This window comes from Lepisosteus oculatus, chromosome 2 (genome assembly GCF_040954835.1).
Source record: "Lepisosteus oculatus isolate fLepOcu1 chromosome 2, fLepOcu1.hap2, whole genome shotgun sequence".
Taxonomy (NCBI): domain Eukaryota; kingdom Metazoa; phylum Chordata; class Actinopteri; order Semionotiformes; family Lepisosteidae; genus Lepisosteus; species Lepisosteus oculatus.
Window position 1 is genome coordinate 78,044,510 of NC_090697.1, and position 12,683 is coordinate 78,057,192.

General features: G+C 46.4%; 1 protein-coding gene and 1 non-coding gene across 3 annotated transcripts; both read left to right on the forward strand.

The window, feature by feature from the left end:
* Nucleotides 1–1,467: 1,467 nt before the first annotated feature.
* trnae-uuc (transfer RNA glutamic acid (anticodon UUC)) lies at nucleotides 1,468–1,539 on the forward strand. Its single transcript has one exon. It is a non-coding gene; the product is annotated as a tRNA-Glu (tRNA).
* A 1,086-nt stretch (nucleotides 1,540–2,625) lies between these two features.
* Nucleotides 2,626–11,949, forward strand: LOC102683222 (ceramide kinase). 2 transcript variants are annotated; one of them, XM_015359923.2, is made up of 13 exons: nucleotides 2,626–3,041; nucleotides 5,208–5,312; nucleotides 5,806–5,931; nucleotides 7,563–7,691; nucleotides 7,934–7,997; nucleotides 8,439–8,584; nucleotides 8,665–8,739; nucleotides 9,135–9,287; nucleotides 9,489–9,594; nucleotides 9,861–9,952; nucleotides 10,267–10,484; nucleotides 10,795–10,906; nucleotides 11,178–11,269. In XM_015359923.2, coding segments are annotated over exons 1-13 (1,440 nt in total). In that variant the 5' UTR covers nucleotides 2,626–2,929; the 3' UTR covers nucleotides 11,180–11,269. The 2 variants fall into 2 exon arrangements, with proteins under 2 accessions (XP_015215409.2, XP_015214752.2); XM_015359266.2 differs by having other exon boundaries at nucleotides 2,627–3,041; nucleotides 10,795–11,066; nucleotides 11,178–11,949.
* The last annotated feature ends 734 nt before the right edge of the window (nucleotides 11,950–12,683 follow it).

Consider the following 12,683-nt stretch of genomic DNA (forward strand, 5'->3'; position numbering starts at 1 on the left):
GTGGGATCAGTAAGGTATAAATCTAACTGCAGCTCAAAATAGCAAATGTCTCAACATGAAAATTGTACATATAAAGAATTGTAACATAAAAATGATTCTTGATCAAAAAAAGGTCAAAATTGAACCTTCAACTTAAAATGATTCCTCAGATTGATTTTAAACGAGTGGTATAAATTGTCTTGCTCTTCTGTTATTGCTGTTTGAAACTGAAACACTGATGAGAACCCATGTTGTTCTTTAATTGCCACAGCATGGACATCAAGTGCTGCTGTTCCAGGTTCTCTAGCCTGTTGCCTCCTTGAACACCTCTATCTGGTTTGTTTTCCAGTTCAATTCTGGCCATGGAGGCTGGGAGCTGTGCTTCCCCTGCTGAAATAATGACATTCGTCCTTTTCTTAAAAAACAATTCCATCTCTAAATCATATTTTATGTATATTAGCATGCAATTTATACCATGATATACTATAATAATTTGTATATTTTCTATACTTCTAAGACCCTCAATACATGCTGATATTTTCTGAACCTAAATTCTGCAAATTAGTATCTCAATGAAGTCACTGGTTTTGAAACTGTCACAAAAATATAAATACATAAATATATATATATACGTTGTTTATACAATGTATGCTAATACTGGATATGATGTGTCTTTTTACATTACAGCTCATTCAGAGACATGAACTTGTCTTCTTGCTCAGATACTCTGATGACACAAAACCTATAGCGTCAAGAAATCTCTTTTCCCAAACCCTTTTAAGTCATCTGTGATATTTTTTATAATTCATTATTGATTCTTTATCCTTCTTCCCCTTGAATGGCTTGAACTTGTCTGAACCTGATTCCTACGATACTGTTGTCTGTTAAATCTTTGGGCAGAAAGCAGCCTTGAGGGCTGTTCCCTGGTGGGGTGATACAGTACAATAACAGCCTGACCCAGCTTGTAAACAGTCCACCTGCTGGGAACACCTGAGAGTAGGGAGCTGCTGACTCGGAGGCTGGTGCTGCAGGCGTTTGCGTTAAATGGGAAAAGCTGTTGTTTAAAGGGATGTGATGTGAATGTTTGACTCCCTGCCTGTGTGTGGACAGCACTATTAATAATAAACCGTTAAAACTGTGGTGAGACGCAAAACAATATTCACCCAGCAAGTAAAAAGAGACGGTAGTTCTAGAATCAAATCCTTAAATTTTAAAATTAAAGTAAGAATGTGGCTCACACGGAAAACTGGAGCAAATTTCCAGTTAAGAACTCGGCTGGAATACGCACCCTTGCATTTTCACGGGAAAGCGATTGTAACTTGTCTTGGATAAACGCGTCTGCCAAATAAATAAATTAAAAATGGAATAAGACTTGAGAGAATCGAGCTGTCAATTCTGACAGTGACCACAAGGTGGAACATTCAACGCAGAGCCAAGTGACGTCATATTTCTCCGAGTATGGCACCTCAGTACAAAAGCCACACGCCTTCCCATATGGTCTAGCGGTTAGGATTCCTGGTTTTCACCCAGGCGGCCCGGGTTCGACTCCCGGTATGGGAAAAAGTATCCTTTTACTTAAATAATCGGTTTTCTAAATATTAAGTATAATTAGGGTTTACAGCAGTTTTTGTCACATGATAAAGTCATTACATAATGAAATATAGACCGTTGTGCTTCTTCAGTTGCAAAGGATGCAATTCTCTTCCTTGGTTATTTTAAAGTTTTTAATGATTGAACTCAAATTCTTCTAACAGTTCTAAAAAGTTTGAGCATATTATTTTACACATAAAAAATCTTATAGAGTTTTTATAATGGAACTTATGTAGGAGTGAAAAAAAAACTGAAACGAAAATATGTTATCAACAAAGTCATCTGCTCGATAAAGACCCTGGAGGAGTAGCTGAGTTGAGACCAGGACACACTGGGGTCAGTAGACAGGACACACTGGGGTCAGCAGACAGGACACACTGGGATCGACAGACAGGACACACTGGGGTCAGCAGACAAGACACACTGGGATAAACAGACAGGACACACTGGGGTCAAAAGGACCAAGGCTGGGCAGCGCTGCTCTGGAGGTTGAGCGACTGTATGGCCACACTGGATCATTCGCTTAACCAGGAGGAGTTAACAAGTTTACAATTCTAAACCCACTGGGTTTAACAAACATACCTCAAAAATGAACAAGTAAAGATTATTTCTACGGTGAAGAGCAGAAAGGTGAAACACGAGGTGTGAATCGCTAAAACCTATACATGATTGGAGAAGATTTGAATAGAAATTAGTATGTTGTTGAGAGAAGACGGAAGCCCTGATCCTAATTTAAAGATAATTTTGTTTCCGATTGTTCAGGAGATCCCCGTTAAACGAAGCAAACAGAAAAGTCAGTGAAATCGTTCACACGAGGGGCGAAAGGCGGAACTATTTTAATATAAAAATATTAGAGTACAGACAGCCACCGTGCAGAACAGCAGTCTGAACGTCAAGAAAAACAGAAGCTGGTTCGTGTCTCTGACCTACTTCTGACTCCAGGGCGGATAGTGTTTCGCTCTCCTGGGGCGGATGACGTCACCCAGAGGGCAGCGCACCTCAGGAAACAGCAGGAAATTTAACTCGTGAGGGGGCGTCTTCTTAGGGCCGAGCCAATCAGAGAGCGGCATTCAAAACACAGGTGAGAGGCCGGCACGCAGGACAGAGGGGGACAGGTAGAGGGGACAGTCCACGGAAACAAATTGCAGGGTTAGTTTCAGACCGGAAATCTTGTTAATAACAAGTGGTCTGCCTGTCAGTACAGCGCAGTACCGGCCACTCTGAGACTGGACAGCATTGGTCAAGGAGAAGAGGGAGACAATAAACATCCCAGCTTAGTGACCGGAGAGCAGCGCGCCTCCCCACGCCGCGTTGTCAGCTTTTTGATCCGATCAGACCCAGGCTGGGTGGTACCGAGGAAATGGATTGGGTGCAGTCGAGTCTGCGGGTGGGCAGGAAGAAGTACTCGGCCCTGCTGAGCTGGTCCTACTTCAGATGGACCCCGCTGGACCCCAGGAATCGCGAGGATCCGGGTAAGGGTTCGACCCGGCCGCGCGCTACGCCAGGCTGGTCTCTTCCTTTCCGGAGTCGCCGAGTGCAGCAGCTCACGGTTTCCACGCAGATGTACGGCTAGATCTTGTATTATCATGGGATTGTTGTTTACTATTCAGCTTATCCAAATATACATGAATTGTCCACCGTTATGGATATTACTATAGCTTTATTGAAACTGACACAGATCTGATTACTTACGGCATCATTTGAACGAAAGAGAAGTGCCAGTTACCTGGTTCAAATTTCGTGATGGAATTGATGACATGAGAAGCCTTTAAGACAGCACGTTTTGTCATTGTTATGGTTTCCATTCTCTTGTTTAAATCGAAAGAAGTCTGGCACCAGTGACTGTCTTAAGTGTGCTAGAATACACTGAGCACTGTCCATGTAGCCTAGAGAAACAGGCGACAGCAGGAGTCCTGCCACACAGGACTGTGTTGTAGTCCTTATTACTGTTTGAATTTATTTGGGGCTATATTAGTTGAAACTCACTAACGCTTGCACCCAGTCATAGAGCTGTGTTTCCTGGAGCTGTCTGAGTGCAGTTCTTTGGAACAACAACAGTGCCCCACCCAGGATCTGAACCTGCTGCCCAAGAGCCTGCAGCTGGTCGGCTGGTTCCGGTCTGTGGCTTGTGAATGGGCTCTGCTGAGCCCACAGCACACCTCTGAGTTCAGAGCTGGGGCTGGGACAGCCTGGGCACAGCATGGCAGCTGGAACTGGCAGCAGAAACTGCATTTCTGTCGGCTCTGCACTGAGTAAAACAGACAAAGGCAAAGAATTGGATATACTGTATATGTTCAGGTGTGTAGCTGCGTCAGCATGTGTAGGCTGCAAAGGAACAAGTAATAGGTTTATTCCATGCTGAAAAAAAAGAAGAAAGAAAACACAAAGTTTCGGCCGTGGAGCCTTCTTCAGGTGTGAGCTTAAAATACAAACCTATTGTACAAATAAATACAAACATATTGTGTATATATATGTTCACAATGGGAATTCTCATGCATGGATATGAAGGTAGCTGGACAGAATAAACATTTTGATTTGCTTTGGACAAAACATTCTTTGATCAACCATTTCCTTCCATCTCTATGTGAAGTTATTGTCCAACAAAGGCAATGTTTCTGTTTCTCGTAGAGCTGTGTGCACAGTGTTGCTGAGGATGAAACATTTATAAGCTGAAGGGATGTGGACTTTGGGCTGTCCTGGTGTCTGTCTCTGTCCTCGCACAGGGCAGAGGTGGCTGCCGGTTGAAAAGCCGCAGATCGGCAGCCTTACCAGGCAGCTCTGTTGGAATGACAGGGATGTTGCTAGACAGAATGCACAAGGAGTTATCCTCCCCTCACCCGGGATCTTAGTCTGTCTGGTTCTGTCAGTTTCAGTGTCTCAGAATAGCAAGTGGAAATATTTGAAAAATGCCTCTCACGAACACAAGGCAGAAGCTGTGGGAGCTGGACTGCAGCACCCTGCTACCCGCACATTTCTGCTGTCTCCTTCACCCTTGAGCTTTATCACGGGAGCCAAACCCTCACCTGACACAGGGGCTCCGGACTCCAGCGTGGCGCCTGTCACCTCAAGTTCTAAACAGCTCCTCACATGGGAGACATGTTGAACTGATCCACCTGGTGTTTAGCAGCACCATGATGTCCCTTCTTCAACTCCCTGAAAGAGCTGACAATTCAGAGAGACTCAGGAGACTGCTCTAGAGGAGATTGTCCTCTGTCTAGTCCAGTGCAGGTCTTTGGTAAAACAGTGGCTTAAGTGCAACTAAGTAATTCCAATAATCACCAACTAATTAAACATCTGCTCTGGTTGAACCCTGTTTCTGTAATGGTAGGCTCTGTGTTTAATCTGCTTTCACCTTAATGCTTAAAGGCCTGTCTGCAGCAGTTCCAGCAGCACTAGTGACTGCCCCTCTCCACTGAACACAGTCACACAGCAGTGTAATAATCCCTTTTTAGGTTTTTGTAATATTGTACTGATGTATAGACATATATGTTTTTGATATTTTCCTGCACAAAATTACTTTAAATTGGAAGGTAGGTTTACCACGACCTGGTGGTGCTTCTAAAGATGGCTGAGCAGTGAGAGTCGGGTCTCCCTGCCAGGCACTGCTGGACACTGAGCTTCTCTGTGTATTGCTGCAGAAAAGGTGAAGGTTGTGCCAGTGATGGAGCTGATTGCAGTGGAAGAGGGGAAGACGCAGATTCTGCCCAACCGCAACAAAGAGGACTCTGTGAGAGACTTCACCGGTGAGTCCTCTTTGGCTCGAGGCCTTATATACTCTGTGGAGCAGCCCACTGTGGCCTGGAGCTGCAGCACCCCTGATTCTGGCGTTGAGCTCAGCGCCATCCAGTCTGTGACACAGGCGTGTCAGAAGTACTCAGACCCACACTGTGGTGGCACATTTGGTAAAATTACAAAATGATGTCTAATGTTTTACTTCAACCAAATATTTTATTCAAAATCTGAATGTTTAAATTGAAGACTTCCAGAAGAAAGATAAGTTACAGTAATTGAAATGTCAGTTGCACAAGTATTCAGACCAGTGAGCTCAATATTTGGTGGAAGTCATTTTGGCAGCAATTACAGCCATCATAGAGGAATGATCAAAGCAGTGGGGTCTTACCATGTCTTGTCCCGTGTCTGCGTGCGTGTGTCCACCCCTGGCCTGTGTCTGGGTGTGTGTCTGGCCCGTGTCTGCGTGCATGTGTCCACCCCTGGCCCGTGTCTGCGTGTGTCCAGTGTTTTACGTGCAGCGGAGCAGCAGGAGTCCTCGCTGGTCTGTGGGGCGGACTGTCTTCACGGCTCCCAGCCAGGACCTGCGGGACCAGTGGGTGAACGGGCTGAGGAGCAGAGTTCAGCAGCACAGTAAGTCATTGGAATATAAGCTCCAATATGAAAGAGATGAGACATTGAGCTCATCTAGCTTGTTTGGTAGTTAATGGCTAATTGATCCAGTTGATCCAAGTTCATCCAGCTGTTTGCTCAAGGAGGCTTCAAGTCACTGGTGCATGTCATGTTGCACTGTAATACTGTCTGATGTTTTCCACTGTTGTCTGTCTGTTAGTGTCATCAGTTCTGTGTGTTGGGAGACATTTCTCTGCAGTGGTCGTGTCAGCAAGGAGATATCTTTATTCTGCCTTGGCCATTTAATCAATCTAGCCCTTTTGGTTACTAGTTGCTAATTGTTCCAAGAATCTTGCCCAGCATTTTATTGAAAAAAGTAGGATATTAGCTTCAGCAACATTGCTGGGCAGCTTGTTCCAGACTCCTACAGACCTTTTTCTTAAAGGAGTTCCTCCTGTTCTTGATTTTAAATAATAATAATATAATAATAAACTTTTTTATATAGCGCCTTAAAAGGTGGCTTCTCACAGCGTAATGCAAATGTATTTTGCTATAGTTTCTACTTTTGACCTTGGACACATGTGGCTCCCTGAAATATTAAGAATTCAATACAAAGTTCTCTTACTTGCATTTAAAGCTTTGAATGGTCTCATGCCCCCTTACCACAATGAACTGCTCTCATGCTACAGTATGCTCCACTCCACCTTGTGTTCGCACTGTCACTGATTCAGTGAGGCAGTCTTTGGGTGAATGGATTTTATTCTGCTGTGTAGCAAGGCTGTGGAGCTACTGTCCTAAATGCAGTAGGAATTGTGACACCATCATTACTATTTTTAGACATTGTATTTTAGTATGGTCTGATGATGTATTCTTTTTATGGTATGATGTGAATACCATGCAATTGTATGTTGTACAATAATCGAGATGCTGATGCAGAAAGCATGTAGCAAAGATGCAGCGCTGTGCTGTGTACTGCGATGTGCAGCACTGTGCACTCGATCGCTCTGCCCTCTGATACGCACCAGTACAAAGGGGTCACTGCGCACACTCGATTGCTCTGCCCTCTGATACGCACCAGTACAAACGGGTCACTGTGCACTCGATCGCTCTGCCCTCTGATACGCACCAGTACAAAGGTGTCACTGTGCACACTCGATCCCTCTGCCCTCTGATACGCACCAGTACAAATGGGTCACTGCTGACACGTGAGAGACGACACTCCCCTAGCTGTTCCTGTGGTAGCAGGGCGAATGTCTTTAGGTGGTGCTGCTATTAAATGTTTTATTGACCTGAGGGCAATGAGAAGTTTAATAACAATGTTGACTCACACGATAGAGAGAGACAAAAGAAGGAGGGATACAGTGTGAACATCTGCCAGTATCCAAGAGCAGAATTGCTCAGCATGAGCAGTGCCAATGTACTCCTGACCCACAGGCTGACTTTGAACTCGATCTTATCTTAAACCTCGCGCCAACGCCAACCCACAAGGACCAGGCTGGCTGGAGTGAGAATACTGGATCTAGTTTTTACAAACTAAAATGGGTGTTCAGATATTAACTGGAAGAACTCTCTCTCTCAGTGCAGTGTTAATGTACTGGAGTGTCCAGTCAGTGTGTCTGTATGAACCCCTCTCTTTCCTTCTCTTCTCTCAGGTGACACTCGTCCTCGCCGGCTGCTGGTGTTTATTAACCCCTTCGGGGGGCGGAGGTGTGGTCGGAAGATCTACCAGTCGCAGATCGTGCCCCTGTTTGAGCTGGCAGGCATCAGCACACATGTGGTTGGTGAGAGAGGGAGGGACGGACTCTTGGACTTTCTTTATGGTCTGGATTGGAGGGACGGGAGGCTGGTGTGGGGAAGACAGGGGAGGCGGCAGAAAGAGGCTGGGAGAGAAGGGGCAGATGGAGAAGACAACGGAAATATTGAAAAAAACCAGAGCGATAGTTTACAAGACTCCTGCAAATTTCCCAGTTTCAGACTCTCTGATCCAGATGCTGTACACCTCTTACTTTCCTGTCTCTGCTAGAAACGGAGAGAGCAAACCAGGCCAGGGACCACATCCTGAAGAAGGACCTGGGTGGGTTTGACGGGTGAGTGAGGGAGGGACGGGGGTCTTCTCACAGGTTGACATTTTCTGTATTCTTTGCATTAACAGTCCATCCTTGTGTATTTCACTTTTCAAACCTAAATGAAAAAACAGTTATTCATTTCAATAATTCTTATTTTGTGTTAATTAAGTACAGCCAAAAGGCTATGATGCAATTTAAACAGAAATAAAAAAATCCCACAGGACCACGTAATACAGTTCTGAAATGAGCCTTCTAACCCTAGGGTTAGAGCATTCCCTGCTTATTATTGGTCGATGTGATTTGTCAGAATTAATTAAGTAATCTCTTCTGATTCCATAGCTGACAGATTATCGTATGATATGACAACTGTGAACACACTTGCACTGTGCAACTTCATGTAAAAGCCTTTACATCCACACAGAAGTGTGTATCAGTGAATGACGCTTCGGTGTCTGTGTGCAGGCTGGTCTGTGTGGGCGGGGATGGAATGTTCAGTGAGCTGATGCATGGCCTGATTGGACGGACACAGCTGGAGGCGGGGATATCAGAGCATGACCCCACAGTGACCCTGCAGCCCTGCAGTCTGAGGATAGGCATCATCCCTGCAGGTAGGCCTGGTCCCTGGGGCTCCAGCCTGTGCTGTTGCAGGCACCTGCATAACCCTGCTGTGTGTGTTTGCATCCCTCAGGGTCCACAGACTGCGTGTGCTTTGCCACAGTGGGAGTGAATGACCCCATCACCTCTGCCCTTCACATCATCATAGGTAACCCAGCAGGCCGCTCAGTCACACAGCTACTCTCAATAAAGTTTACTGTGGGATGTCATGCAATAATTGCTTACACTTATGTAGCGCTTTTCTGGACACTCCACACAAAGACTTTATAGCGCTTTACAGGTAATGGGGATTCCCTCCACCACCACCATCCAGCATCCACCTGCATAAGTTTATTAAAATATCGCACAGTTAAATAAGTCATGGCAAAAGAATGGTCCATCCTTGGGAAAACAAAGTTAATACATCAAATCAACAAGGTAAAACCCACCATACCCTTTCTGCCTCAAGGTATAATAAATTAGACTGTGTGCAGTGTGAAATCACATCACATTACAGCTTGCTCAATCACTGGCCAGTGACACCGACTGCTCCGTCTCTCCTAGGTGACGACCAGCCCCTGGATGTGTGCTCAGTGCATCATCGGAACCAGCTGGTCCGCTACTCTGTCTCGCTGGTGGGATATGGTTTCTATGGTGATGTGCTGGAGGATAGTGACAGGCATCGCTGGATGGGACCAGTCAGATATGACTACTCGGGTCAGGGAACACTCTCTCTCTCTCTCCCTCTCCCAGGCTCTTTTCTTCTGTCCTGTCTTTTTCCTCCTCTGTCTCTCTTTTCTGGGCTGCCTCTGTCAGAGTCTGCTGATCTGTGTCTGTCATTGGCTTCCTCACCTGTGTCAGAGCAGTTTCTCTGCACATCAGAGAGTAGTGTGTTAACAAGCTCTTTCCTTCTTTCAGGTCTGATGATGTTCCTGAGTAATCGTTCCTATCGGGGAACTGTAGAGTACCTGTTAGCAGACAATCAGACTTCCAGCCCCCGAGACAAAACGCGCTGTCGCTCAGGGTAAAAACCGTTCTGTTCTTGTTAAAAACCCTTCTACACTACATAAATGCCATGACGTACACAGAGTAAATAATTATTTGCACAAGGTAAATATACCTTTACACCAGCTAGGCATTAGGAAAAAAATACTTCTGTACAAGCTAATTAGTGCCTAGCCAGGGGGGTAACTTTCTTCTTGCCCCGAGCCCCTGTGCTGTGTCAGAACTCTCTCTTCAGTGAGGAATGCTTGTCTGTCCTGGAGTTGAGCAGTCTATCTGTGCTTGCAGGTGTCTGGTGTGCTCCGAGAGTACAGAGCGGCTTTGCAGCCAGACAGATTCTTCTCTGGACACTCTCTCCCAGGACAGCTTCCAGTCTCCAGGTAAGAGCTACTGCTTCAGAGCCCTGAGCACTTCACAGCTGTGCAAAAGCCCTGCCTTGTTTCACCTGCTGCTTCAGTACCGACCGCTCTCTGTGTCTGTTCAGTGGTGGTGTCCAGCAGTGTAGAGGCACTTGTTTCCCCCTTTCTGTCCCCTCCTGTCTGCCACAGCCACAGGATTCAAAACAGGTGTATTGAAATGACAGGGAATCACGGTGCATATAGAGAAGTGCAATACACAATGTAGAGCCCAAGTCCGTATTTTCCTCTTGGTGCAGTGTTAGTGTACACTGCTCATTAATGGCCTCTCTCTGAAGCGAGTTCCAGTGATGGAGAGGGGCAGTGGCACACTGTGGAGGGCCGTTTCCGAGCAATCAACCTGACCTGCATGTCCAGCGCCTGTCCCAAGAGCCCTGACGGCCTGTCTCCTTCTGCCCACCTGGCCGATGGCACCGCTGACCTCATCCTGGTCAGGCAGTGTTCTCGCTGGTCCTTCCTGACACACCTGAGTCGGCACACCAACAACAAGGACCAGGTGAGAGAGGGAGCGGGAGCTAAAAGGTACAGACAGACACACGCACCTCTGGCCAGCTCACTTGGACAGACGCACAGTGTTCAGTGGTGAGGGGAATATGTATATTAACCCCCCTCTCTCTCAGTGCAGTGTCAGTGTACAGTAGTGTGCAGGAGGAGTGTGTGTATTAACCCCCCTCTCTCTCAGTGCAGTGTCAGTGTACAGTAGTGTGCAGGAGGAGTGTGTTTATTAAACCCTCTCTCTCTGTGTGCAGCAGGACAGTGTCAGTGTGTAGTTGGTGTGTATTGACCCTTCTCTCTCTGTCTGGCAGTTTGATCTCCCCTTTGTCGATGTCTACCGAGTCAAGGCACTGAGGTTTTCTCCTCCCAATGAAGAGGAGGATGATGAAGATGATGAAGAACAGAGTCCCACAGCTGACGTGTGTAAGTACCAGCCAGTGGCAGAGAGAGACAGCGGCTCGGCGAAGAAGAGGCTGGAGAGAAGGAAGAAGCAGGTCCTGTGTGGGGTTTGTGGAGACGTTCGCTCTCGCTCCTGCTGGAACTGCGATGGAGAGGTGCTGCCACACACTGCTATACTGGCCAGGTGAGCTGTCTGTGGCAGGGCCCTCATCTGTGCGGGCTGGCCAGAGGTGTGTGTGCGCGTGTGCGCATGTGCGAGCGTGAGCTGACCAGAGCCGTGTGTCTGTGCTTCCAGAGTGCACTGCCAGCTAATCCGACTGTTTGCTCGTGGGATTGAGGGGCCGTGCAAGAAGAACAAGGATGTGCGGCTGCTCTGTAGGTGACCTGCCCACCTGCTGCAGAGCTGCGAGAAAACGTTGCTTCTGGGGGACTGCTGCTGCCACAGGGGCTGTGCTGACACAGGGCTGCACCAGGAAAGGGCTGTTAGTGGGTTTGGGTCACCTGACACGCACTGAGAGCCTTGGGTTCCTACGGCCAGACTGGAGGGGTTCACCTGTGCCGGAAGTTCACAGCTGTTGACACAGCTCAGCGCAGTGACACGAAAATGTGAAGGACTGTCTCCTGAGCCATTTCTCTCTCGTCAGTGGTTCAGTGGACTGTTATTTTTATGGTGCTCGGCAGAAGACCCTTTCTTTGTCTTTGTTTTACTTCCATTGCTATTCCTTCTTAAGAGAGGAAGATGATCAGGGGTTCATCAGAGTTTCAACGAGGGCAGGCCCACACTGCAGACACTCTGTAAACCTGCAGACGGGCTATTTTCCTGAAGGAGATCAGCTCTGGCAGATCTGTGCCCCTCCGGGGGCCAGGGGGCCGGTCACATTCGGGCTGAGCTTCCATGTGCTTGTGATCCCCGTAAGACATTCCTCTCCAGGACTTTTTTAATATTGTTTTATAGATGTAGGTGTTGTCCATTTGTTTAATCAAATGTGTATGTGGCTTTGTAAAAATGTGTATTATAATTTGAAATCGCAATAAAATAGGAATTAAATTGTGCCTTTTGAAACAAATACATTCTATTCGTCTAGCCTTTTGTCTTCACGCTACGCTGTCACAAACACATGCTGGCCACTAGTGTAACTCTGCTGCAGACCGACTAGACAGGACATCCTGCATTCTGTAGGATATTCAAATACATGAAGCCAAATCTCACCCCGAGTTTTTTCTAACATGACCGTTTTAAATCCTCTGCAAAAGAAAGTATGAGTCATGAGCTAACAACTCCTTGAACACAATTTACATGAAGTAGATTAAACCTTCTTATTGTATTTTGTAAATTGGATACTAATGTTGACTTGCAACAGTCTGGACTGTGGCTCTCCAGGGACAGGAGGGACACCCCTGGTGTATGTTATTTCTACTATTTTAGGCATATATCTCTGTACTCGAAAGAATTAAATACACCACAGCTGCTATTGGTTCTAATATTCACTTGAGACCATAAAATGGGTTAGAGTACAAGACCGTAACATCACTGTAAGAATGACTATAAGGTGGGCTCAAAGCAGAGGCTAAACAAGAGACTTCTTATCAGACAGCAGCGTGAATCTATTTTCAGGAGCAGATGGTGACAAAAAAAGCTGGTGATTTGTCTGAAAGCGTTTAGGATACTTGGGTTACATCATGAGACCATGACCTAGCAGGAGGGGTGGGAGAGTGTGTTAATGGCTTCAAGGAACCCCAACTGTGAATTCACTTTGCCTGTGATGGACTGGGGTGTCAGATCAGGAGTGGCCTCTATCAT